At 39.7% G+C, this 27,650-nt stretch overlaps 3 protein-coding genes across 7 annotated transcripts; 2 read left to right on the top strand and 1 right to left on the bottom strand.

The window, feature by feature from the left end:
* The first annotated feature begins 26 nt into the window (after positions 1–26).
* LOC122401254 lies at positions 27–23,266 on the top strand. Of its 5 annotated transcripts, none has more exons than XM_043403276.1 (11): positions 27–183; positions 11,118–11,229; positions 11,876–11,985; positions 13,523–13,633; positions 14,559–14,741; positions 14,980–15,253; positions 15,331–15,420; positions 16,028–16,140; positions 20,414–20,506; positions 20,780–20,860; positions 20,938–23,266. In XM_043403276.1, the coding sequence occupies exons 2-11, from the start codon at positions 11,165–11,167 to the stop codon at positions 21,942–21,944; spliced, it is 2,127 nt and encodes a 708-aa protein (XP_043259211.1). In that variant the 5' UTR covers positions 27–183; positions 11,118–11,164; the 3' UTR covers positions 21,945–23,266. The 5 variants fall into 5 exon arrangements, with proteins under 5 accessions (XP_043259211.1, XP_043259212.1, XP_043259213.1 ...); XM_043403277.1 differs by lacking the exon at positions 27–183 and adding an exon at positions 8,618–9,092; XM_043403278.1 differs by lacking the exon at positions 27–183 and adding an exon at positions 8,619–9,002.
* On the bottom strand, positions 16,176–19,200 carry LOC122401257 (acyl-CoA-binding protein-like). The gene is made up of 3 exons (XM_043403281.1): positions 19,010–19,200; positions 18,637–18,751; positions 16,176–18,210 (listed from the first exon to the last, which is right to left on the bottom strand). Exons 1-3 carry the CDS (start codon positions 19,022–19,024, stop codon positions 18,047–18,049), a joined length of 294 nt encoding a protein of 97 aa, XP_043259216.1. The 5' UTR covers positions 19,025–19,200; the 3' UTR covers positions 16,176–18,046.
* A 202-nt stretch (positions 23,267–23,468) lies between the features above and the next one.
* On the top strand, positions 23,469–27,113 carry LOC122401256 (putative protein kinase C delta type homolog). Its single transcript, XM_043403280.1, has 7 exons — positions 23,469–24,070; positions 24,152–24,538; positions 24,596–24,840; positions 25,018–25,272; positions 26,040–26,071; positions 26,174–26,259; positions 26,976–27,113. Exons 3-7 carry the CDS (start codon positions 24,713–24,715, stop codon positions 27,111–27,113), a joined length of 639 nt encoding a protein of 212 aa, XP_043259215.1. The 5' UTR covers positions 23,469–24,070; positions 24,152–24,538; positions 24,596–24,712.
* Positions 27,114–27,650: the final 537 nt, after the last annotated feature.

Raw genomic sequence — 27,650 nt, 5'->3', positions numbered from 1 at the left:
TATCGCGAGCTTTGTTTGCGCCAACTTCACACGGCAGTCGCATTTCTCTACTTTTTCGCGAGATTGTCGCTTCTCGTCCACTGTGTGTCTGTCTTTGGTCCAAAACGAAAACAACAACCCGTTTTTCGTGGAAAATTTGTTGCTGAGTGCGACCGACAAGAAATAAATAGGAGCCACTTCTCGGTAAGTCCCTAATACCGTGATTTTTTCATGAAAATTTGCATGAAACTACGACGTCGAAGGGATTGTCGTAACATGACTAACGTGTTCCGCTTGAAATTTTCGTGATCAACACGGTTCCCGATATTGTTCCTTGCGTGTTATTACAAAATTCGGTATTCTCGTGATTCGAACCAGCTCCGTATATTATGACAACGCATTTTTTCAACGCTTTCGACAACATTTACCGCAAGACAAACGTTACGTACTTTCGACAAAACTGCTCGTGTCATTTACAGTCGATAATGACCGTGTTGGCGTGTACTATTGCTAGATAAAAGATAAGTACCCGACAACCATTGGAAACGTTATCAAAAAGACGCTTTGTACCTAGAGATTTCCAGAATTTAACTAATATTAACTATTGAGAAACCTTGGCGAAAAGGTTGCCGTATTTTCGTCTTCCGATGATAATTTATCGTTAACGAAATTCTGAACGACCGTGCACGTGGTTCTTGTGCAATGGACAACTGTTTTGATTCACGTTTCTTGGAAATATTACCGTATTGGATCGGTACACTCATGTTTTATGTCTTATCAGATTCGTAAGGCGGGTAAATAGATAGTTTGTCGCAAATCGGAAGATTGTAAAATGTTATTCCACCGATTTGCTAGACATTATTGAATATCAGGGGTATACAATCAATAGTCATTATTCTCTTAAAGCTTTGAATACATAACATGCATTAAATATGAAGTGTATAGTCCACTTTGCAAATTATAAATGGTACGGGACAAACCAATGCTTCGTACTTTTAACATTTCTCAATATTTTATTCTTTTGTCCCAATGCTTTCTTACCAAGTTTCAATGTGTTTAAATATGATATTGGAGTTGAAATATTACTTTAAACTTAGGACATGCTTAATTGTTATATGCAAGTGTTATGTTGTGACATGTATGTACAGGATTAATTTCAAAAACAGATGTTATTTTTTGGTTTTATGATATAGTACACATTACCAATTAACATTAAATTACATTGCATCATACTACCCCCTGAAACATAGAAAATTTAAAGGTATTAGGAACAATAGAACCAAAGTAGCAGTTATTCTGTTCTTGATCAGGAGTTGTCCAATAATTTGTACAATGATGCATTGACTGGGATTATAATTATCGGCTAAGGCGCATTAAAACCAAGGCTAAATTCCAATTTACCTCTTTTGTCGTACCATTAGAAGTGCTCAAAGTATTTTTATCTTGTAACCCTGTAACATTTATTATTACAGAAGCAGAGTTAATGAGAATTAACAGAGAGTAAACTGTTGCAATAAGTAGCTGTATTAATTGGTACAAAATGAGGAAACCCATGGAGATCCTGCAGTTTGCACTATAGTCGCGGTTTGCACGCTGCAATACGACGACGATAGGCATTGAAACAATACTAACGGCATTTTTTTCCGTCGCGTGTAACAAATCCCACGGTTGTTTCAAAGTCAGGAAGCGGATCATCGACCACAAATTATCGCCGAGCACGCGTTTCTTCTTCTAATTACCTCTCCCCGCTTAATTGTTCGCTTCTTTCGTTATTTGTTAAATTTCAATAGAAAAGGGGCAGATTCTCAGCAAGAGAATGCTTTGAAATTTGATATGATTTCACAATCAATGTGAGTAATATCAATTTTCCTCATTTAGACAAGCTTTCCTGCTTTTGTCTAACTGGTAAGATCGCATCGATCATTGCGACGATTTCGTAATAGCCAACGTTTCTTCATTACGAATCGTTCATTGTGATCGACCAAACAACGTAACTCGTGCCGCTTCCATATTAAGTACGATTATGCGTGCAGGGGACAGAGACACAAAGCCATCATTTCGCCTCGTGTCTCCTTTCGACGTTGACGGTAATCGTAGTCGTTGACTGAGCAATTAACGTTGTCAACGGTGCAACGTTGCATCCGTTGTTTAAGGGACGAAAGTCAAATTTGTTATATTTGAATTCTCAGTAATATATTTAATATAAATGAAGGAATAACTTAGAAAAATCATTCACCATTATTAAAAATTAAAAATTTTAGTTTCAGTCCATGAAGAAATATATAACAAATGAAATGTTACGAAATGATATTTACTACCAGGCAACTAAGGTTGATGAATTGGTACGTAGTGCAGGAGTCGTAGTTGAAGGGTTAATGAATAAAGGCATACACCTATTTTCGGTTCATCGATTTGACTTCCTATACTATGTAAATAGACGCCACCGGTAGATTTGATTGTGGTGCAATGTTGCACGATATTGCGTAACATCGACCACTAAAAATACAATTTTATTCTTTTTTGTTCCTTTCGAGTTCAGCGGTTTAATACACGCGAAACCGTCGTCCGCGGCGGCGTGTATCTTTAGGAAGGTAATACGCAACATGTGTTGCGCTAGGTCGGGAGCAGAAAATGTCGGTTAAAAGGCCAATGAAAGGGTCTAGGACAACTTCGACGGCCGTGGTTAATTTTAGTTGTATATTCCGACCGGGGTCCCATCTCTGTGAACCCCGAGAACTTCGTCTACGAATCGAGAACTCTTAAGACGTGGGTCCTGACGAGGCCCTCCGTCTTTCGATTTCAACATCTACGTTTCTAAATATTCAAACAGTAAATATTGCGAATTTACTTAACAGTCGACTTGGAAGGTCCTAATTTAGACATTTTATTATTGATTTTGTTACAAATTAGGAAGGATTCCGAATTTTTTTAATAGTCCCGAGTACTCGTCCGATTAATATTGCAAATCTACTTAGCAATCGTTTTGGAAAACTCAAATTTGAGTTCAGTTTGAACCAGCTGACACAAAACGAACGATATTATGGCTGCATATTTGATAGATCGGTATAGATTGTTTGGGGTACCAAGGTACCCTGATTGTCTGAACGAGGATCAAGCAAAGCGTTTAGTTGTCCCAATATTCGACTTGAAAGCCGCAGGACCAAGCGCAGCGAACCAAGATCTTTGTGTTCGCGACAAAGAAATATTCGCGGCTGTATTTTAAACCGTGCAAGGATGGCGGCCGTATCTCGAACCGTCGTCCTTCTGGCAGGAACAAACACAACCTCCCGAGACCGGGAGACATACGCGAAATCGTTTTTCCTCAATACATCGCTCACTGCCCGAATATGTAAAACTGACGTCACACCTCCTCGGGAGAGCGCAAAAGGACGCCCACCGTGTTTCTATCCAGACTCTTTTCTCTTTCCTTCTTTCACGACCAAGCCTTTACACACTCCGTTGCATTTTCCATGGAAAACCACGAACGATACTAGGAGCTCGACGCTTGATTTTCATTTTTCCAATATTCGCGACCGTGCAAGAGCTACAATCAAAGTTGTAACCGCCTTCCCGTCGAGATCTTCTACTTTTCTACTATCAGTGGCCTCGGCTTCGTAGCTTAAAAAATCACACGACGCTCGAATGAAATTTATCGTTGGTAAACAAATGTTTCTCGCGAATGTTCTCCATATAGGACACTGATATTTAAAGGGTTTATCGGAACACGCCCGTCCGATGTATGTTAAGAACCGAGAAAGTGAAATTATCGCTCGAGTTTAATTGATAACAGAGCCCGCGAATTGTAGGATGATCGACGTAACATGTTACGTCCAAGCCGAACACCAGTTCTGGAATAGTTACGTGGGTATAATAAGTTGGTCCGTGGTAATCGCGTGGGTTGCGAGTTTTGTAAATGTGTTAGTATTTCTGCAACTAATTTGTTGAGGATTTTATTGTCGCCTACGTTTTATTGGATTTTCCTTGAAAGAATTTAGTACCGACGCTCTTGATAAAACAGACCAGAACATGAAAATTAGTTTCTTACACGATGGAGGGATTTATAGCAATCGTTCGAGTAACAAAGTCATCGTGTATCCGATCTTTTCGTTCTTGAATTAGTGCCCAAACGCTTCTCGGCGATTTCGGTGATCATATTTGGACGAATGTCAAGACCAAGACTGGTACACGACGATTATTAACGATTCTCGCTAGCTAGAAACTTCGTGTCGCATAAAACCACGATTATTCGAAATAGAAAACGATTCCAATTCGATTATTCTGTACCGAGGTGTTTAAATGCGCACAATCGTCTACCATCTAACGAACAAAAATTGAAGAATGTTACCGTGTGTGTAATTTAAACAATTCTTTTCTGTGCGATAAAAAGGCAACTTTGATAATAGCAATTGTTCGATATCCAGTTTTGTTAGTATTGTACAAGATTTCTTATCTCGAAGCGAAAGCTTAAATTTAGTATATCGAGAGATAGTGGTAATAACAAGCACGTCAAATATGACCTTCCAATTTTTTTCCATAAAAAAAAATTGTTCTCTTTCGACAATACGAGGCGGAAGTATTAATACTGATCGGTAAAATGTCAAGATCAATGCGAGGACGTTTATCTTTCGAGGTGTGTTTGTAATCTGCATCTTCAAGGATGCCTGTATCAGAATAAAGGATCGAATTGCATCGACCGTCGTTTCGTTTGTACTATAGATATTTAAGATTGTTTTAAGACCTATAAGTTGTTTCAATTATGTTTTATAGTTTTTAATCAAAATTCATTCGTTGATTGTATTAGTGTTTATTGTTTCAGTGAGAAAAGCAATGTATTTCAAGAGTTTGTAGTGGCCATTGAACCATTTGCTTACAATGTGCTAAATTTAGTACAACTCGTAGCTACCAAACGAGCTAACGCAAATTCTTGAACATCAAAAAATTTGAAATAGTTCAATGTGTTTGCGCTCGAAAAATCAGATTTTTATCTTAAAAGCGAAACGTTATAAGCCAGGGGATTAAACCCAGGTTAAGAATCCCCTTAGGACGATCAATGGTATAAATGGAGGTGGTACGGGATGATCCTTTGAGTAAAATGGCTTCTTAGACATCGGCGAAGTTCCAGAGTAAATGGAACATCAATGATATTCCTCAGGCTGGGCTTTCGGTCAATCGTGAAACCTGTTCCCGTGCGAACAAATTTCTGGTTAGGCTACGAGGACATTCCGAGAATGGCTTCCAAAGCAGGATTTTCCGGTGATCGGGGGTTCGATCGACGAATTTTCAGGGTATGAGCCAGTTTTTCGCCCAACGGCGTATCCGGCTGGTTTACCCGCAGCGCCGTTACGAACACAATAGGCATCCGAAACATTTGGAATTGGTATTACGCAAGACATCGAATCCAGTTCTCTTCTACTCGGGCGCCAGTGAATTTTAAATACCAAAGACTCGTTTCCAACCGCGTTCCTCGCGCTAAATCGCTGAAGGTGGATGACGAACTTCTCGGTACCAGGCGTAGTAGCTTACATTTGAAATATTGAACTTCTGATTCACGAGAAAGACGAAAAGTTCTTTTATTGGAACTCGTTAGAAGCCAGATCCATCTTTAAGAACTGTTCCAAGTACCTTCGTTCTGGAAGCTTACGAGGTCGCATTATTTTATGGAGCTGAACGTTGAAGGCAGAGACACGCAGTTGATTTTCTAAGGACAATGGACCCGAAGAACAGACGCGTTCTTTAGACGAAACTGTTGGAAAAACGCCCACGACGACCCACGTCGCGATGATTGTTTGTACGTTCTTACCTGGGACGCGTGTTAAACGTGTAGGCTGGCCAAAATCACCTCCGAAAGCGGCGTGACTTATGGATTTTGCGATCCTCGTATAAACGTACAGATTTATTATAAGCCACAGGGCGCTTCCTAATTCGCAATTTCGCTTTGCTTCTTAACCATCGCGAATCGTATCGTGATACACGATTTTCTTTCGAACATTTTATGGTACGTCATCTAGACGTGAAACGTGTTAACCCCTTTCCGTGTCATTTAGCTCAACGAAATCCGGGCCCAAACGGTAGGCGTCAACACGCGGTAAACAGACCAGATTAATGCTAAACTGCTTTGTAACAGAGATTATAAGAGTCGTGACCGACTCTTGTCGTGGTACTGGTAGGAACTAAAACTCAATCACGGTCGTGATTTTCTGCCCGCGAGTTTGGCTCGTGACATTTATGTTTGGGCCAAAATCTTCATCACGAGTCAGACTCGTTAAAGTACGGGAAGGCGTTAAAAAGATCGCAAAATTCTCCAGAGTTCCTATTCGAAGACCTTCGATGTCGATTTAATCCAGGGCTTAAGAAATAAGTGTAGCTGTATATCGCACGCGGAAAACGATGGCCGTCTTAGCGCAACGTCTTCCATCCGATCGCGGAGGTGGTGTTTGGAATCGTGTGTCGCTAATGGACGCAAACGCTGTTCACCTGGCGACCAGAGACAAATCCTGTTCACCTAGTAACACACTCCAACAATTCCACTTCGGACACCCAAGTTCTAATTAGAAATCAGCCATTTGAATAGTCACAAAGTTCCATTGCAGTCTCGTTCTCTTAAGGGGACATTCTCGTTCGGACGTCCCCAAAAATCGACTCGTTTATTGCATTCTCTTATGCTTCGAAGCCTTTCAGGCAACGATTTTTTTCGAACATTACCTATCGTGTTGGAGTTACTTATATCTAATCAAAAATTTTCTGGTCATACATTATATTTTCGGTAATGAGTTTTTTTCTCGAAAATGCGTAGAATTTCGGGGGTATGTCTATCCACCAAAAATGATTGTAATTCGCCCCCGCAACTAAAAATAATTTTTTTAGAACGATTTGAAATTTTTCAATTTCGTCGAGAAATGTGTCCACTTACTGAATTTTTTCTCGAAACTGTATGTGTATTCATAAAAAAATGATTGTAGTTGACCCCCGCAACCGAAAATAATTTTTTTAGAACGATCTGAAATTTTTTTTTCCGCCGAAAAATTTAGGCGGAATCCGGCGATTTTTCGTAAAAATTCGTTTTTTATTTTTAGTAATTTTGTTTCACGCCTTATAAAAAAGTGCTCCTATACTTTTTGTACCTATCTATGAGCTCTACTTCAGAAAAAAGTTTTATTGAAATATATTCACTATTGTAGGAGCACTATTGTATGGCCGTTTGAAAATTGGACCATTTTTATGGGTTTTTTTTAAATTTTCTGGGGTTAAGGAACAACTTTTCGTAAATTTTTAGAATTTTCACATATTCTTCGCAAAAATACGCGTTGTTTGCTGTTTGAAACATTAAAATCCTCCAATCCGTTCTGGAGTTATGATGTTGTAAAGATACGCATGAAATTTCGGGCAACCATGTAGAAGCCTCACAGTAGATTTTCGGTGATGATTTTTTTTCTCGAAAGTGCGTAGGATTTCGGAGGTATGTGTATTCACCAAAAATGCTTGTAATTGCCCCCCGCAAAAGAAAATAATTTTTTCAGGATGATTTGAAATTTTTCAAAATTTCAGCACCTACCCATGTTGATTTTTCTTAAAAATTTCTACGCTTCAACTGCTTAGTATCGACGTCACTGCTGTATGCATGCAGCTGTGACTTCTTTGTTTGTTTAAAATATAATCCGTAACATTTACCGAAGAATAGTCGAGATAAATATGCCGGTTATTCGAACATTCTGGATAACCAAGTGCCTTATAATCAGATATCTATTGTACAGAGTGTTTCGAATTTACGTGATCAGATTGAGTTACGAATATGGGACCACAAAACAAATAAATGCATCCTCTGTGAAGTATGTTCGCGAACGCCCCGTTTAGAAGATATTATCTTTTAAAGTTACAAGACTTAGGAATGAATAATAACATCGTTCCACGAAATCGCTTAAAAATGCAACCACAGGATTTCCGCACTCGACGCGTCCCAAGATTTTAAACTTTAGTTATTGTATAACGATAGTTCGCAGGCCATGATGCCGTTGCTTTAAAACCAAGATTTTAATAAGATTCTATTTACTGAAAAACTGTTTTTATCTACAAGGAAAAATGGCAGACGCGGGCAACTCACGAAAATATCACAAATGTCACTCGCACCGCAAAAATACCGCACACGCTACGTAAACAATGCAAAAATACACACACACGTATATCAAATAATACCGTACACTCTACATAGTGTACTACACATAACGCATAGGTACTAAAAGCTCACCCTCGCGCATGCGCGGTAGACCGTTTCGTCGTTTACGTTACGAATGCATATATTTCTTCACTTTAGTCGAAGAATCTTTATCCGGAAGCGCTAGGGACCTACATAAAAATTGAAAATCGTGGAAAATTATCGACATACTTTCCGATCGAAGCGCGACGATTCCCTTCGAACATTGAGGCGCGAATTTTGTCTTTCAACGAGCGCAAAGTGAATCCACTTGGCCACTTAAGGACATCTCTGTTTGAATATTGTTTTGATAGAAATGATTCAGTGCGTTCTATAGTCCTATTGGAATGGAACAGAATGCAGCGGGCGACATACTCTCTCTACCAGGCTTTTCTGCCTGGCGAGAGAGGGAGACCGAGAAGTGGGATAAAACGTAATGACCTCCACCTCCGTGTTTCGAACTATTTTCGATACACGACTCGGCTAACTTTAGCGTTTTCGTTAGTCCAGTCTTTGACTTTGGCCCGCCAGTTTTCCACCGAGCAGTCGACCGTGCGCCTCGCTGAAAACCAGCCAGTCGGTTGTTCCGAACGTTCGACCGGTTTCGTCTTTCGCGCGGTTCCTTTCGCACATCGGATATAGTTCGGAACGTTTCTGCGTTGTACGACGACGCCACGACATAGTGAAATGTTGATACACGGGGGTGTGGTGTTGCCGATGAACGACCACCGAAGTCCGATTCTTTTGTGAAAGTGAGATCCGCGTGTCCAGAAGTTAAAGTTTACGGCCCCCCGAGGAAGCTCCGGAAGCGATGAAGTTGACATTCCCTGGGCAAGTTCGTTTCTTCGTAATTACAAGTGTAACGAAAGTACTTCGAGGCGACTTGATCGCTTTTAACAGGGCTTGAAAAGGCTTCGAAATATAGGTAGCTACTTGACAAAATATAGTCGACACTACTGAATGAAAATCTCGGTTTTCCTGGTTTCGTGATTCGGGCCGCGCTCAGAATTTTATTCGAACGTTGAACGACGAATAAAAACCTGATACGTGTTTATACAATTTATCGAGAATCATTATAGCCTTCGTCCGTTGATGTGAGATTTTTATCCGGTCGAGATTATTGCTCGTTTCTGCCAAACAACGGTCCGCGCGGGGTTAATTATTCGGGGAAAATGCAAACTTAGAGGATGGATTCGCGCGTACTCCGGCCGGAGTGTGCCATTTATACACGATGCTACGTAACTATTTTGAAAACTGCGCGTAAAATTAACTCGACGGGATATATGTATATACATATATTCGACTGCTCCGCTGGAATACTACATAGTACGGTAGGGAACTATTTTGGAGAGCTGACACCTATTTTTTGCCAGCCACCTCTTCTTCCGATCATTGGGAACTGAATGGAGCGCAACGTGTAAACCCTTTGCGGTCTTGCGCCTCTAGATTTATTTTTATTTTGATCTGGCCGTGATGCAGAGGATCCCTGAAAATGATTTGCACCGTGGTTACAATTTTCCATGACGCCAAACGCTTGGGCTATTATAACTAGTGAAAATTGTGGTCGAGTGTTTTGTCAGACGTATAATTAGTTTCCTGAGTAATTCGAGTTCTAATCGCTAATAGTACAGTAAATAATATGAACTTGACACGGTGCCGTCCGCCTTGAACCAATCTTTATTATTAGGTTGTAGAAACGAATTCGGTGCCTTTGCGTTAAATTGTTTTTTTTTAACGCTAGGTTAACACGTTTACTGCTACCAGTTTTTCATGTTCGAAGATGTCCTGAAATGAAAAAATATTCGATAATTCAATGGGGTAAATAACGTTGTTTGTTACAATTTTATAAGTATTAAGGCTCCTCTTCCATTGGTAAACTATATTGCAACGAGTTCCGAGTTAGGAGTGACCACTATGGCAGTCAACGTGATCATGCTGTAGAATGCTAAATGCTCTTGCAATTTGTATTCAATGACTCTTCGAATACCGGATATGATAATATTTCATAATCTAAGCAAAAGCGTCTTTAAAGGGAGCATCGACCACCTGTTGCTCGAAGACGTCTCTCAAAAGCATTCGACCAACGTGACACTCTTTGTGATAAAAATACACTTGCAAGAGCAACAAACATATGAATTTATTTAGTTATTTACAGACGTAGTCTGTAATTAAAGTAAAATTTATATATCGGATAAAGTAATGTTTAGATACAAGCTAGTTTTTTGCATTTTAATATTCGTGCCCCAAAATGTCCGTCCGCAAAGAGTTATAAATGATTTAACAGTCCGCCGACAAAGATGAGTCAATTATGACCCATATTCTGTCTTCGTCAACGGACGATTCATAGGTTGTTTATATTATCGGCGTTGAGTTGGAAACTCAGTCTCAGAGGCTCTCTAGTTTAGTAATACTTGTAATATTAAGACGAGAATCTGCTACAGTTCATTGTTTGACGTCTATCGAGCTTGAAAACGTGGGTCAGAAGTGACCGTGTTCGGCCATCTGTTAATTTTAAGGATCTCAATTAATTTCCGTAGCCAATACTTTTGAATATTGGATAAGAAAACGAAAACTCTGTTTTTAGTTTTAAACGAAACATTTCCATTTGTTGCGAAACTCGGAAACGCGTTCTGCTCAGGATTTCAGCTACGTAGAACGAAGGTGAACCATAGTATGACGTCGACGATGACTCATAGACTCGCACGGCAACTGCAAAGGGTTAAAGACTCGGGATAAACGAAAGTTTTTGTGTTCAAAGGCGTAAAAGTGACCTGATCGATCGGTCAATCGCGTACGTTCGCGCCGAGAACAGTGTTAGCCGTCGTGCCAGCTAAACGAAACTGGGATAGCTGTATTTTTCCTGTGTTCCCGGCCTATTGACTCCCGTTGTCGCGGCGTGTTTGCCAATTGGCCTGCTAATTATGATAACTGTTCTCGCATTGTTCGACAGGTGGTTGCCTAAGCCCTGACATCCGAGCACGAGCACAACAGCAAACGATGGACGACTATTACAAGATACTCGAAGTGCAACGGACCGCCGCCAGCGGAGAAATAAAAAAAGCGTGAGTATCCATTTCTCTATCTAAAACAACAAAAATTCAGTATTTTCAACTTTTAAACCAGGTTCTTAACGCTAGATTCACGGAACCCATCAATTCCATTTCATACTTAATGTTACAAAACGTATAAATATTATTTGCTAGCAATTTATGTTGTATTTTATTGATGCAGCTGCATTTTAACTAATCAAACCATCATGGCCTTCATTTGGGGATCACTTTTTCAAATGTAATCTACAAATGAAAAACTACGAATTAACCATCGTTATTCATTCATCGAAAAAAGAACATAAATTATTGTTTACGATTTGTTGTCTAGCGTTATCCATAAACTTGATATCGAAACGAATTTGTTTGAATAATCGACGTTCCACTGTACTCGAAGTGGGTCTGATTATTTGTTATTGCCGCGAGATCGTTTTATTTTCCAAGCTGTGACTCTGATAACCAAAGAAAGATTGAATGAATAGCTTTTTACTCTTCGTTGAAACAGCTGGCATTGGTCCAGGACGCTTGTACCGTCCCAGCTCGCAGTTAAAACAGAATAGAAAAATAAAAGTGCCGCGATAAAAGTGCTTTAGACTGTTGTGTGTAATATATTCCTCGCTCTTAATCCTTGAGTGAACGGTGGTATTGTTGCTGTTTACAGATACAGACAATTAGCGCTGAAATGGCATCCAGACAAAAACCCCGACAACCTGGAAGAAGCGAACAAGAAATTCAAAGAAATATCCGAGGCGTACGAAGTACTGATCGATGGTAAGCTCCGCTTACGATCTTCCATTTTCCATCTACGAACTCTACAGGCATTGTACATAATGTTAATTCTCAAATGCAACTGGCAAATTCGAAAAAAAGAATTGAAAAAACGTTCCAGCAATTATACGATGTTACTGTGTTATGTCAGTTCTTGCTGTTTGTCTGGGAATCAATTTTCCGTGGCTTTGATTAATAAAATCATCCAAATCGATGAACGGCACCTAGCTTCAGTAACGAAACCGTACAGCGTGCAAAGCGTTACGATGCCAACAGGAGATGAACGACAGGGGCTCCTGCATGTCAGCAAAGCCGAATTTCGCATGAGCATTTTCTTTCAAGTGGTCTCCAAGTAGTACGACTTATTCTGGGACCCAGTAACGTGACTCGATCAAGCGGCTCGACCAGATCTAGAACAAATCAACCGTTTTTTTTTTTTTTTTATGAACGGCTATTTCGTCAGTAGACCATTGAACGTAATCAAGTCGGAGGAGCTGCGGGAATCAGTAATTCTTTAATCATTGGAAACAGCTATTCCAGGAATAAGAGTCTTATAAATTCTAAAATAGTTTTTGTTTTTAAACGTCGAGGAAAAGTTGTCGCAGTTCCCCAATGATAGTTGTTAGAAAGTTATGACCCCTTTAAGACAGACAACCGCCTGTGACTGAGAAAAATTATGTTCTGGACATTTTATAATGTTTCAATTGTTACTGTTCTGTGGTTCTAGCTACCATAAAACTATTTAATAATTGTTCTGGATCAAAACACTAGCTACTACTGAAACTTAACTATTATTAATAGTACTAATATAGTACTACTCGCTGCTGTTACCGTTACTCGCAGCTCCAGGGCATTGATTCTTGAGTTTCTGCCATAGTCGTCCTACTAGCGGCTCTTACTTGTTCTAAAGTTACCCGTACAAATTTTAGGAATATCCAGAAACACTATTACCTTACATTCTGTTTCAAGTTGTTACGTTTGATGGGATTAATTTCATTTTCAGTCGATTACTGTCTCAGTGCTGCCATTCAAAGTCTATTGCAATATTCAAACTCGAGAATCAATTAAGGTTGGGACTAGGTACTTCGCAAATTTTCCTGTATTCAAATAATTTATGTTAACTTAGTTTTCTCGTTTAATTTCGATTGGAAACTGCTTGATGTAACAGTTGTCGTAGTATTTATTTTTGCAGCCTCGTCGAAATTCACGAGTCCTATCCACATTTATTTTTCTTAACATTTTACCTTAAGAAATTATTCTTGTGGGTCTTTAGTGAAAAGTCTTGTAAAAAAACTACATTTTCATATTTTAATAATCGAAGTTGATTGGTAATATTTGGAATACCTGAAAAATATTCGAATAGTCCCAGTCCTAGAATCAACAACACAACTGTGTAGCCGAGGCGTCGCTGTAAATAACAACCAATCAAGCCGTGTCGCCAAGAAAAAAAAAGATCGTCAACAGCCTGGAAGCGAAAGAAATTCAACCAGAAATCTTTGTTTTTTCCGGACAATCTCTCGTGACCGTGCTCGATGCCCAGATGCGAAGAGACGAACCTACGACCAACGATTGTATCAGAAGGCGTCTTCGAGGCCCGGCCGTGGATTCACCAGCCGGAGTTACTTTGACTCTGCTTTCCAGCGATTTTTCGGTACCACTTAAGAGAAAAAAGACTTTAAGAGAGAGTGGCAAGATATTGTTTTGTTCGATCTTGGATTTCCTTTTTTTTTCTTTTTTTTTTAAGTCATTTTTACCTTCAGTTTTGTTTTGTTTCTGAGCACATAATCACACACTGATAAAATATCCATCGAAATGGTGAATATTTTGTTGGATACTCGATCGTGCACTTTCTTTTCGCTCGGTTTACTCGGTTGTGCTGTTTACGATTGCCTTTGAAGCGTCGTTAGCTGCTCGAACGTAGGATTCAAGAGTTTCTGCCGCAAAACAGTTCCTCGGTCGTCAATTATACCAATCCCCCGTGGAATACTCGAAAGACACTTTTTTCTCTTTCACGGTGTATGAGTCGCCGTAAACGCAGTTACTATTGCCTGTACCTTTCCGCACTTCTAACCATTGCTTGACTTACTGAACGAGAGAACTACCTAATCTGCTTCCAGTAATTCTACCAATAATTCTACTTTTCAGTGACCTTAGAAGGGTAAGTCCTTGAATGGCCAAGTAGTATACACCAAGAGCTTTCTGACACTATCAGATCTTGTTGATTCGAACTGGCTATAAAAGAGATTCTTGTCCAGTTACGTTTTCTACGTGTTCTACGTTTCTTATTTGATTCATAGACCTTTGATTATATCTCAGAGTTAGGTATAGCCTGGTCCTTCAAGGATTCGCACAAGTAACCTGGTTATCCAAGAGTCCAGAGTTGTTCTCTCTTTATTGCTGTTACGGTGAACGTAACTTCGACTGATGTTAGAAGTCATCCAGCAGTACTCTACTAACATGGCAAGCCTTGCAGTACCTGCTTCTTGGAATTTGGAGCGAATAAAATCAAGCGAAACGCATTCACAGCCTATTGTACGATCGGTGATAACGATGATTGTTTCTTGTACGCTTTTCAGAAAAGAAAAGGCGAGTCTACGACCAATATGGAAAGGAGGGTCTTCAGATGCCTAGTAACAAGAGGCGACACGATGATGACTTTGTTAAACGCTTTTGTGGTATCTTCACCTTCAAAGACCCTGAGGAAGTATTTAGAGAATTCTTCGGTGGTACTTCTTTTGCCGACTTGTACAAGATGACTGGTAAGTAAAAACTAGTGCAAGTTGATAATTTGTAAAAATGTAAATGTATACGTTAGTGTGTGCGTGTATGTATGTACCTTGGTGTGTAACAAGCAACCGTAGAGCGTGCGATTGACTGTAAAAGACCTTGTCTGTCGAATGATAGAAACATATCGGCGATTAATCGAATAATAAGAAAAATATCCTCGAGTTTGATCAACGAGAACTGTGATTAATTGTGTTATTAATTTTCCCAAAGACCTCAATGAAGGGTTTCACAGGCATAGCCATCCAGGCATTAACAGCATAAGCACGTCCTTCTTTGTTCCACTCGGGGTCAATTTTTCACCGTTCAACAACCTTTTCGAAGGTGCATCAGGTAATTTTGCCTCATTCAACACCTTCACGAGTTTCGACGGAACTAGCGGCGGGGGCAGCGGCGGCGGGGGCAGCGGCGGCGGGGGTGGCGGTACTGTAAAACGAACAAGCACTTCGTTCAGATTTATCAACGGCAAAAAAATTACCACCAAAAAGTAAGGAAACGAGACACATGGCTCCCGTGCCACGTTGAGTCCTGCACATTTTATGTTGTTAAATTGATTCGTTTCAGGGTTTACGAAAACGGGAAGGAAACGATAATGTCCTACGAGAATGACGTGCTGAAATCGCAGACGGTGAACGGCGTCCCACAATCAATAACGTACAGTTAAATCAGATCTCTACAAGAAACGTTCGCTCGATCTCCGCTCGGCAATTGAGAAATTCCTGTAGTCGTTCACATTTGCGAGTAATATCTCTGTAGTTTACAAGAGATATTGTTCCTGCTACTATCTACCTGACAGAGAGAAAGAGTGAGAGTGAGAGAAAGAGAGAGAGAAAGCATAATTGTTCGTTTAACGAGTCCACTGCGGCTATTTTTGTCCATATCAGATCTCATCTCTCCCATCGAACTGTCTTCACTTCTCGTTGGAATTTTGTCGCGATGCTTTGGTTGTTGTTAGACAGTGCCGCTGGTCGACGCACTTCTCCACGCATTGTACATGACAGGATCTAAACGAAAAGAAAACTATATACACATACGTACATACGTTAACGCTGAACAGCTAAACGATATCAAGGCACCGATTTAATCGTGCGAAACTTCGACGACAGTTATTGGATCTCTTAGTTCGACCGATCGCCCGTTATAAAAGAAAATAGAAAATAGAAAGTAAAAGAAAGATCTTTAATCGCGAATTAACTATTTCGATCAAGCCGCGACAAATGCTATCGAGCTTTTGTTCCCGTCACCTTCTCTGTTTTACCAGGTTTGACGAGGCATCGACGAGTCGCCAGCTGACCGACAATGCCAGCGATATCGCGATGGCTGACGAGAACTGGAGACCAGATGGTGGCCTTAACAGCGTAAAGGCGTTTCTCAGTAAGCAGCGTAAAGGCGTTTCTCAGTAAGAAGCACACAGACAAGAGTAAGAGAATATAGAGGCCTCACAGATGCAGCCTTCTCTCATTCTTTTCCGTTCTTCCCGTCTTTCGTTTACTTTTTTTTTTTTTTTTTTTTTATATTAGTCTCTCATTTATCTATCAGACACATACATACCTACATACACGCATACATATGTGTATTCCATTACGGAGCTGATGTAAATTTCCGTCTTAATTCCTAATTAACGTCGTTTTTACTGTCGTCAAAGTAAAGAAACGTGTTCGGTGTCGTAACCCCCCATCATCCCCTCAGGGGTAAATAAAGCAATTTTTTGTAAAGAAAAAAGAACGTGTATTAGTAGCTTAGCTTTCGACTGACTATTTGTTCGGCTTGAAACGATTAATAAAAATTCGCTAAGAAGTTGATCACAATATTCGAAAGAGCTCTCATTTTCTTCGATCATAGTGTCTACGGAAGAAGAGAGATTGCGTATGCCGGATTCCTTCGCGTTTTATAAACAGCACTTTCTCGTTTCCGTTTGAAATATTTGACACGTTACATTTATACGGTAAGTTTCGCTTATCCTAGTTTTTTAGAGAATTAATTAATTTGATATCTCGTAAGTTACGTAATATTTGTAAGTCGCGAGAACTCGAGAACGCTTGGAATTGAGTTTAACTCGCAGAAAGGGACACACGCACGTGAACGCATTTTACGCGGACATATACGTTCTTTTAAGGCACGTTTAACTTTGCAGCCATAACCAGTGCTCTTAAACATAAAATTGTACTACGATTACATATATGCATATATTTCAATAACACTAACATCTACCGTGGACTCGTCGTTCCTGATAGCAGTGTAACGTTCACGTTGGATGAATGGCATAATGTGTTCCTTTTTAGAGACGAACCGTGAAAAAGGGATACAGAACTAGGATTTTCTGTTACTATCGCGGATACGTTTCCTCCCAAACATTTAAGTGTCGTAATCCTATTGTTTCTTTTAGTTAGTTTCTTGCGTATGTGTATATAATGATAAGAAAGAAATGTTAAACTTACGTGGAAAAATACATTATTAATACACACTAGTATTTACTTACTTTCTGTCGATTCCAAACCATTGTTCGCCATTTTTCTCTTTCAAGATGGAAATCCGGGTCGTGGGACCAATCTCGGGATATGAATATTCGTTGTATCGTTATATGTAAAGAACTTTTATTTATTCTTTTTCGTTGAAACAGGCTTAAATGAATTGCAAATTCACTTTATGGATTCGCCTAATATGTAGCGAATATAAAAAAAAAAGCTAAACAAATGATATAAAAAAATGTCCTGAAATGAAAATGGTCGTTTCTTTTTTTTAATCATTTTAGTATTATGTGCTGTGATGATGGTAAAAGAAATCCTAATCTATGTTCTAAAGATTGTGTATACAACAGTTACATAGTGTGTCGGTGAGTGAATTAGTGCATCTGTGGCTCTTGAGTAAACAGGAATGAAGTTGTATCTAGCGAGCCTAACAATAATAGAAAAAATAAATTCAATTACCGTAATAGAAAATCGCAGATTAATGTACTCGAATCGTCAATTCCTCCGCGTATCAATTGATTTTATATACATTTATTTCGATATAAAAGCTACTCAAATTTTGTAAGAAACAGGGCCATATATGCGATACCTTATCATACGTTATCAACTGATAAAAAATACTTAAAAATACAATTCTTTAAAAAGTATTTAAATATTTTGCAACTATTGCAGTCTGGTGTGTATAACAGTTCTTATTTTTCGATATTTTATATATTGGCAAGAGTAAGAAATTTCTAGAATCTGATAAAATTCCAATACAAATAATTAATGTGCATAAAATATTTGTGTTAGAAATCTTGTGCCAATAGAAATTATTGCTTGCCAATCTTGGCTATTATTTCTTCGGCAATTAGTTCGGCAATTAGTTCTACTTTTTTAATATATTGTTCCTTTGCATCATCTTGACTTGTACCCTTTCTACGATCCCAAGCATCCCATTTGGCTTTGCCTTTAAAATCAAACATGCCTGGTCTCTCTAGAACAATTACATGATCATTAAAACTAATGCATTAGAATTAGAAAATACTAAAAATAATAGTCTCAAGAACACACAAAAATATTACCTCACTACAAGATGTACTTCATTATTTATTCAACATTTAAATTCAATTTTTGCATGGATGTTAGCATTTATCATGCAATTAGAATTACAGATTAAGGTTTTGAAGAACGACATTATTTTTCATTTCAAAGATTATGCAATCATCAAAAGTTGGGAAAAAATTGAATGCATTTAATGTATCTTATACCTTGCACCTTACTTGATAGTATTTCAAGCAACAAATTTTGCTTCAAAAATTTTCTGTTCTACGCAACTATGTTAATATTTATAAACTTAATAGTTTGCAGTATTATTGATATAATCCAATTTAAAACAAAAACCAAAATTAATGTTACATACGTGTATTACAGTCCCCCACAGTTGCTTGCTTGTATAAAGAGTACAGATCAAGCATATCATTGTCCGAAGGTTGGGAACTTAGCCCCTTAACTTCCTCTGTAGCTTTGTTGAATCTCTAACAAAACAAAAACTATCTTAAGAAATGATGCACAGTATATTACTTTAGTAAGTGATGTGATATGCAAATTTTAAAAGAATTTTAAAACTATGTTCTTCTCTTTCTTGTGTTTTTAAAATTAAACTTCGTTTCAATCCAGTCTAGTATGTTATGCGTGAATATTAAATTTAAGAAATTGAAAACTGTATTGAGCATAACCACAGAATATGAAAATCGTGAAATGAAGAAATACTGTTAACAAAAAAATATATTTACTTCGTCTAAAGACATTGTGTTTTATCAGTATAGAAGCTTAACGTTGAATTCCACGTTAATTGCGAGGTATTTGTCACGAGACTACAGTACAGAACGTCGACCAAAAATGCAGCGCCGTTTAAGTTCCTCCCACCCTTTTGCCTTGCTGTGACATGACGATGAGCACCAATTCATTTTAAACCACAGAACCGTTAAGTGCTAGAATATCTATGATCATCACGTGTTATCATAGTGCATGTTGATAACATTAACGAAGGGTTCGTACAGTTGATTATCGATCGAAACAGTAGTCGATACGTTTGTATTGTAAGTACAAAATGGAAAATTCGTGTTCGTGTTAAAGAAACACAAGGAAATAGTCGTTTTTGCATTTTTTATTTGTATTCGTCTTGTTTTTCAAATAAAAAAGGAATAAGTATATTAAATTTGTATGGAAACTGAACGTTTATTGTTTCACAAATACATATAAACTTTACTAGATAACGCCATAAAGGCTTGCTAAATTAGATACACGATTAGGTACCTACTTACTATCTAAACTTTACAAATCATTATGTTGTGTAATAAGTCCGTTCACATCGACGAATAAATTAGCAGCAACCGTACGAAAAGAATGATTCGTATTTAGAAAAGAAGTTTTCCCTGAATTAGCGACAGAACAAGAAGTATTGCTAGGGTGGAACGTTTTACTCCAACCATTGGAGATTTTTACTTATTTCGTATATTGAAACATTTCTTCGATGGAAAATCTTTCGACAATACCGAAGAAATAAATGAAGCAATGAGTTTTATTGTAAAAATGGCATGCATATCGTTGATCAGGCAAGTTCTATAGGAAATTCTTAAGTAAAATAGCCTAAACTCAATTTGACACGTTTGTCGAACGCTATAGGAATTTATTAAAGTATACGATACAACGATATCTCGACAACATCAAACCATACATATAATAAAATTGAAGTTTGCTTAATTCTGTCTATTACCACAATCCCTATAGTAATTTATTGTAACCTCCTGCCTCCCCCCAACCAAATAAATTGATCGATTTAACGGGGACAAAATTGAGAATCTCTGACATAGAACGTATAATATCGCCATTTTTCTTTTTATTTCGATACGATACGGTTAGATGGCGACACCAACCGCGTAATCACTTCTACGTAAAAAATGGCGGACTGCAAGGGTGCGTTTTGTGATTCTTTTCTCGTGCGAGTAAATTGTTAACAAACTGTACGCATTTGTGTAAATTAATAACAAGGAGAACTCGGCAGAGCAATTGTTGTCGTGTTTTTGTAAAAATTTAAACAATTTTCACGATACATTTACTCGCGCGAGTGTTCGACAGATCGACGAAGTAACATTGTTTGACAATCGTTCTAATTGTTTGTTTCGTATTTTATCTAGAGAGCAAAGAGGAGACGAACAGACCGTCGTATAAATTAAAAGTAGATCCTCCGCAAGATTCGTCGGAAGATCTATCTAAAAATTCTGCGAGCGGTAAATATACTGTGTTGCTTTTTGTTCTAAATGCGTAACTTCTGCTGCTTCTTGTACAGTGTTTTTTACCCGTGTCCGATATACGTATTCCATTCACGTTTCCTGCAATGGCAAAATATAAATTAAACGTTGTACGTCGATTTAGATAGCGTACACATTGCGATAGGATATAGGTTATAACGTGGAAACTCGAAGCAGCAGTGTGATCGCGTTAAATATGCACTCGCAAATGACAATCTGTTCGATACCGTAACGATTATTTAATTGTTTCAGAAAAAATGAAAAGTTCATCAACAGAGAATGACTCCCAGGAGTCTTCGTCAAGTTCTAACAAACTTACCAGTAAAACACGTTGTAAGTTAAGATTCTTTTATAATTGAAACTAATTCTCATGACTATTTAAACAATAACTCTACATATTTTGTGTTTAGATCCTGTATTAGCTACTTTAAAGTTTGGAAATTCATTTGGTAGCAATGACTTTTCCAATTCCTTAACCAACAAAACAAAGCCACTGATATTGAGGCCGTCTCAATTGGGAGGTGCAAAGAACAGTCAGCCTGTCAATAAAATAGTCCTACAGCCAGCAAAGTTTCAAAATCCTTTCTCGAGAGCTGTGGCCAATCTTGTAGAAGAGGAGGATGAATCTACAAACCAGAATGATAAGAGCAAAGCAGAAGAAAGCAAAAGCGAAGAGAAACCGGCGGAAGAAGCAAAGCCTACGTTTCTGCCATTGGGCGTGAGTACAAAGGATAATGAAAGTAATAGTGTAAATAATTCGGTGACGCCCTGTGCCTCGGAACCGAGCTTCGTCTTTGGCCAAAATTTGAAGGAGCGAGTGATGGTTGGAAACGACGCTGAATGTCCCGAGAACAATGCCGAAGGTGAAGAAGGAAAGGAGGAGAGTGCCAACGAGAACGGTGCCTCCGAGCTTCTCTTTTCAAATGCCCCTGCAGTGTGTCGCAGTACGGCCCGACCTGGTCTGACGTTAACGCAAGCGGCGCAAGAACTAGAAGAGGCAAACCGTGCGAACAAAAGGAAATACAGTCAAGTGACACCGTTGACGGGCGAGGAAGGGGAAACAAATGTCCTCCAAATCAACTGCAAACTGTTTGCGTTTGATAAAGTCAGTGGCGGCTGGCAAGAAAGAGGAAGGGGTACGTTGCGACTGAACGATCGCGACGAAGAGTCACGTTTAGTAGGTCGCACGGCCGGCACCCAAAGATTAATCTTAAACACAAAAGTTTGGCCTGGCATGACCGCGGAACGAGCCGCCCCCAAATCGTTAAGATTGACAGCGATGGATGTGCACGGGGACATAAGAATTTTCATCATCCAGGCGGCGCCCAAGGAAATCGAACAGTTGCACAAGCTGTTGCAACAGCGAATCAAACGGGCGCAAGAACGTCAACCGAAAAAACTAGCGACCGATCACTGACAATCGATAAATCATTGTTGCGAGACGTTTGCCCTTTGTTACCCAGAAGTCGCTAATATGTGAGAAGAGTCGAAGAACTTTTGAAGTATCGGACCCTATCTAGTACACGTGCGCAATAGAATGGCTATGATTTGTGCCTTCCCTTGGAAGACTTAGATCTGGATCCCGTGGCACTGATGTTTGCAGGCAGACAACAAACGAAATCGTAGCTGTCCCTGCTCACGCAGATATTGGATTATCCTGATTTTTCAGTTACGAAGTCTTTTTGTAATCATTCCTAATTGATACTTTTCTTTTTACACGGAATTCGAGCCAACGTTTTTGAAGAATGTGTTATGTATGCGCGAGTCACGGAAACACTAGGTAGCCATTTTTTGATAATAGTATAATATAGTTGATGCAGACGGCTCATGGAAGTATTGTAAACGAGAAAAAAAATCACAAAATGGAAAAAAAACAATACGAATGGTATAGGTCTTCGCAAAGTTTACTTCAATTTTTATCATCGAGATGCTCGTCGTTTTAGATTTTTATTCCTTCAACGAATAACAATACTTTTTCAATAACGTTACTGTCAGTTTTCATTATTTAACACGAAGTTCTGCTACGAGCGTAAGCAAAGGCTCGATGCACGCACTCCACTAACGAGGAAACGATCATTGATTTTGCACGTGTCGCAAATCTATCGTGACACGTTATTTACGATTCTCGAGAGCACAAAAGATAAGCGTCATTGAACGATCGAGCTTTGTAACTATTCGTACTTGTACTTTAGATTGTAAATAGTGCCAGGAAGACTCGGTCTGTTTTCTTGTCGTATTCTCGTGCGTTGGTGAAGTTGAGAGTTTGTGTTCGAGGCGGTTCCTCTCTCTCATTTTGCTTAGCAATATTTATCGTACGAAGTCTCTCCCGATCGATTAAACGAACAACCAGGAGGGGGGGGGGGGGCAAGTCACAATCGTGTTAGGTGACATGCAGTAACGAAGAAGAATATTGTTACTTAATGCTATCCACGATAAGATCACAAGTAATAACTACGTTTCTCTGTACTTGTTACATACAGGAAGAAAAATTCACTATACACATCATTAATTACAGAAAAATACAAATGTTTGCATAAAAATTTATGCAGTAGTCTGTGTTTTCATTTCACCCCTTGGACTCGATTGGATGCACGAACGTTTTCCGCCGATCTCTTAACAATGTGCATAGCTATGCTGGTTCTAAATAATACCCCTTTTTCATTTCGTATCAGGTTTTTCTTTACATACCTATAGTTCGATCGAACGTATGGCATGACTCCAACTACGTAAAAGGTGTTAGCTAGAAGCGAAACAATGTAGACGTACATAATGTAAACGTTCAGTAAAGATATCATTGTTGAAAATACACAATATTTCTTTCATTTCTAATATTCAGTTGATTGCCTTGTAAACTATCCAACATCCTTCGACTCAGCGTTTTGAAAATTTTTTTTAGTGAAAATTCGTGATTTGTTGCGATGCGATCAAATCGTCAATGATTCCAAGACTGGAAGGGCCGAAGGAATGTTTCTTAAAACGATCGGGATCCTTGGCCGCGCGTTCAGACTGTTCTTCCAGACTGGAAGACGCGTTCAAGAACGAGACCTAGAATATTTGCCGTGCGCGGCGCTAGGAGGACCGATGGCGGGCGACATTCAACAGGCTGATATTTATAGATTCGAGAGTTTCGTGCAAACCTACAACGTTTTAGGCGTCAAAATTCGGTTCCCGTGTTCGTCAACATCCACCCGATGATCCATGGATTCTCGTTCGACCAAGTGACGGGATCCAGTGACATCAGAGCGTCCGAGGGTCCGAACAAAATGAAAGGAGGCACCGGATCGTGCGTATCGTATCGAATAGGCTCCGCGGAAGAAGTTGAGCCGTGTAGCTGACGTTTAAACGTTGCTGGCGCTAGTTTTGGTCGTGGGACGTCCCTTCGATCGACGGTGGATAAGGTCCAAGAAGAAAAAAGAAGAGACTGTTCCATTCGATCGAGGCGAGAGTGGCGAGAGATCTCCGACGCAACGTTTTCTCCGTCGCGGATTAGTCACACTTCGAATTTGTCAAAAACCGCGAGAGAGAAGAAACGAGGAGGAAGAGGTAGGGGAAACGATCGCCGAAGAGACCGACCAGTGCCTCTAACCGGAAGCGTACCGTTTTTGATAGTCTACCTTTTTTTAGATCGTCATCAAGGACAAGAGGGACAAGCGCAGCCCTCTGTTCGAATCTTAGAAAGGCTGCTTGCCAACTGATCGAACCTAACGGCGTGCGTTGTATCCGTTGTTCTCGATGGCTGGCAATGTTTTTGCGTCTACGATGCTTCGGGTACCACAGCATTAATAATAATCGTCGCTCGTGAATACCGGGATCGGCGTTTACGGACCACCATGTGACGCGTCGTCGCCACGCTTGTTGCGAAACTGAAGCGAACAAGGTTCCCGATCGGTCGAAAAAGATGCGTCGAGGCGTTGATACGAGTATGCTGTTGACCGTCGGGCGTAAATTCTTCTTGCATTACGCGTCAATCTCCTCAGGAATTCGAGCGTTGCGCATTAGAAAACTGAAAAGGTAGCACCCACAATCGTTCGCGATCATTCGACGCGCTGTACGCGAGTATATTTGCAGCTCGTAGCCGATCGAAACGCGTACGACGATGAACAAGCGTTCGCTGGACGAGGTCGTAAAAAGTTTCGGCGGATAGAGGATCTGTACGAATCGACGAGGAAGCGAATCCCGTGGAAGATGATGTTCACCGGCGGCTCCCACGCGAAAAGACGGAACGCGGGCGGCGGCCCCGCAGCTGGCCGGAAGTCCTCCGTGGATCGCAGAAGCCCGCAGGCTCGCGTGGGTGCTGAAGGATATACATACAGGTGAGCCGCTCGGTACGTAAACGTTGCTCCATCAAGGAAATCCATCGTGACAAAGGACATCGCGATTCCACGTTTCACGTGTCCTTATTGATCTTTTCCCGGTTCGAAAATTTTGACAAAATTACTTGGATATCGATGTGACATTCCGGAGTTCCGATTTATTCGTAATTATTTTAGGACACGAATTCCCGTATTGAATCCAGCAGACCTGCCTCCGACGACATCCACGGGAAAGGCTTACGTTTACAAGACGAGAGTGCCTCGAAGGGATATCGCCGCGGCGTCGTTCTACGAAAATAACGTTGGCGGTCCAATTACTAAGAGAAGAGGCGCGGTAAAGCACAACAAAGTGCACGTTGTACGGGGCCACAGGCTGGTCGCGAAGTTCTTCAGACAACCGACCTTCTGCGCCTTCTGCAAGGACTTTCTCTGGTAACATTTAGCAGTAAAAAAAACTTTGCGACACTAATTGATCAGTGTTTTGCGTATTAACACCTTAATTATACCAAGACATACACATTGCCTTTTTAACACTATCCCTTGTATATGGACTGAATAAACAATGTTAATATCCACAACCTTCGCCGTCATATTTTATCCGTTTCTTCAGTCTTTGAGTGACCAACGTTGAGTAATTGTCCTTATAGTATCTTTTATTTTAGTTTTTCTTCTTCTTGTTACCTTCTTGGGATCATGTTAATCCTTTTAATGTGGAAATAGAGAATTCATAAATAAGTGGTACGAGTCTCGTGCACGAGCTCGTCGATCGAACTGATCGCAGGGATAGTCCGAAGCAATTTATACCCGATAAAGTGTAAATAGAGTCGACACAGAAATACATTGGTACGGTTGTAACGAACGGTCCGGTCCTATAGGGAACTTGGTCTACCAGGTTCCAATTGTGATGAATGGTCAAATTCGGTTATCTGTAGCATTCCGTGACAACTGGAGTAGTTTAGCGTTGCGCCTACAATGCAGGAAGCGATCCCCCGTATAAACACACGTTTATCAATAATTTACATTCTAACGCGCAGTTGGCTGGTAACGAGAAAGCACCTCGATTTATCATAAAAGACCGACGTTCCGTCGGTTTGATACGCGCGTACGCCTAAAAATAGACATACATTATTCAAGTATCGGCCATTCCCCAGCAAACGTGTCTGTTGATTAATCTAAAGTGTGCTCTCTGTCTGTCGCAGGGGCTTCGGGAAGCAGGGATATCAGTGCCAAGGTAAATATCAAACCTCCGACGGGGTTTTTCTACGTTACATTGTAAGTACACTGCGTGGTTCACATTTGTACGCCTCTATTAATATTCCATCTCGCGTTTCAGCCTGCCAAACGGCAGTGCACAAGAAATGCCACGATAAATTGTTAACCAAGTGCCCGGAGAGCGGCAGGGAATCCGAGAACACGGTCGTAAGTGTCTGACTGATCCTCGTGAGTCTACCGATGACAGTTCCATCCACCTACTAAAGATGGACGAACATTCCCACGCTTTGTTCGAAGCGTCTCGCGAAAGTCTACCAAGTTCTGCAAGGAAGTCGTACTTCCTTTCGTTTCGTCAGAATTTGCTCGTGCAATGCTACTCATAAGTATTAGGTCCTTCCGTAAGCTCGTGCCCAATTTTGTATTTAAGAATTTTGTGGAAAATACAAATCCGTTCTTGGTAACTTCCATCCAATTTTTAAAAAAAGTCATTATAATTACATTAAAATGTTGTTAAACGCTGTTCCCTGGTACATTGACTTTTTAAAATCGTTTATCCATTAAAAAGCATTGCACTCGACAATGTAAGCGATAGTCGAACGAGGTAATGTGTTGCAATTGTTGTTTTTCAACATTTTTTATCATATATGGCCCCGACGTTGTCACGATGAAACATCATTTTGTTTCTATTCAATAATTCCGGCATCATCAAACGCAATACTTTAATTACTTAGAATACGTTTCGGCCAAGTGTCCTAATACTTATGAAAAATGGCATTTCTATTGCAAACGGTCGTGTACGTTTACACGCATCAATCGAGTACAGTTTTTAACGATCGAAATTACTATTAAAAGCGATTGGTCTAGTAAAATGTAGTGCATAACCATCTCTGATTCTAATTCTGTTGATACTTGTTCAATGGCAGTACTTGAGGGAGCGTTTCAAGGTAGATGTGCCTCACAGGTTTCGGCCTCACAGTTTCATGTCGCCCACATTTTGCGATCACTGCGGCTCATTGCTGTATGGCCTGTTCCGACAAGGTTTGAGATGCGAAGGTAAGTAAACCATTCGATATTTACGCTAACGAATGTTCCGAACACCTTGATGCACCTTGAACGATAAATGGACTTTGTAGATTTCAGATGGAAGGACCTTATTCGAAGTCGACGAACGCCCCCCTTCCCCTGTAGATTTAAATATTTAAAAATCACAACTGTCAATTGTTTATGATTCCATAGAAAAGTTCATAAAACTTCATGAACTTGTAATTATTCTGTAATGGCCCTACCTAAGTATAGTGAAGTTTGCATTAGTAACTCTGTTAATTTTCGAGACGTTTAATTACATAAGCATTCCATCCGAAACTTTAAGAATAGTATGAAAACTTGAGTATGAATATCAACCAATAAGAGAACCAAGTGTCCAATATTTTCAAAATTTCATAAAAATCAAAGATAATCAAGAGCAACGACCATGTAGACCTACGAATATGCAAATTAATGAGGATTGTGGGGTACATTTCGTCGAATTCGAATAAGATCTCTAGTAAATTTTAAACCGAACGTCAAAAAAAGAAGTATATTGCAAGTTCATCGTCCAG

The sequence above is a fragment of the Colletes gigas genome, unplaced genomic scaffold (genome assembly GCF_013123115.1).
Source record: "Colletes gigas isolate AHSC1104 unplaced genomic scaffold, ASM1312311v1 Colletes_gigas_Sc00023, whole genome shotgun sequence".
Lineage (NCBI taxonomy): Eukaryota > Metazoa > Arthropoda > Insecta > Hymenoptera > Colletidae > Colletes > Colletes gigas.
Note: the sequence above shows the minus strand (reverse complement) of the source record. Positions and strands in the feature narration are given on the sequence as shown.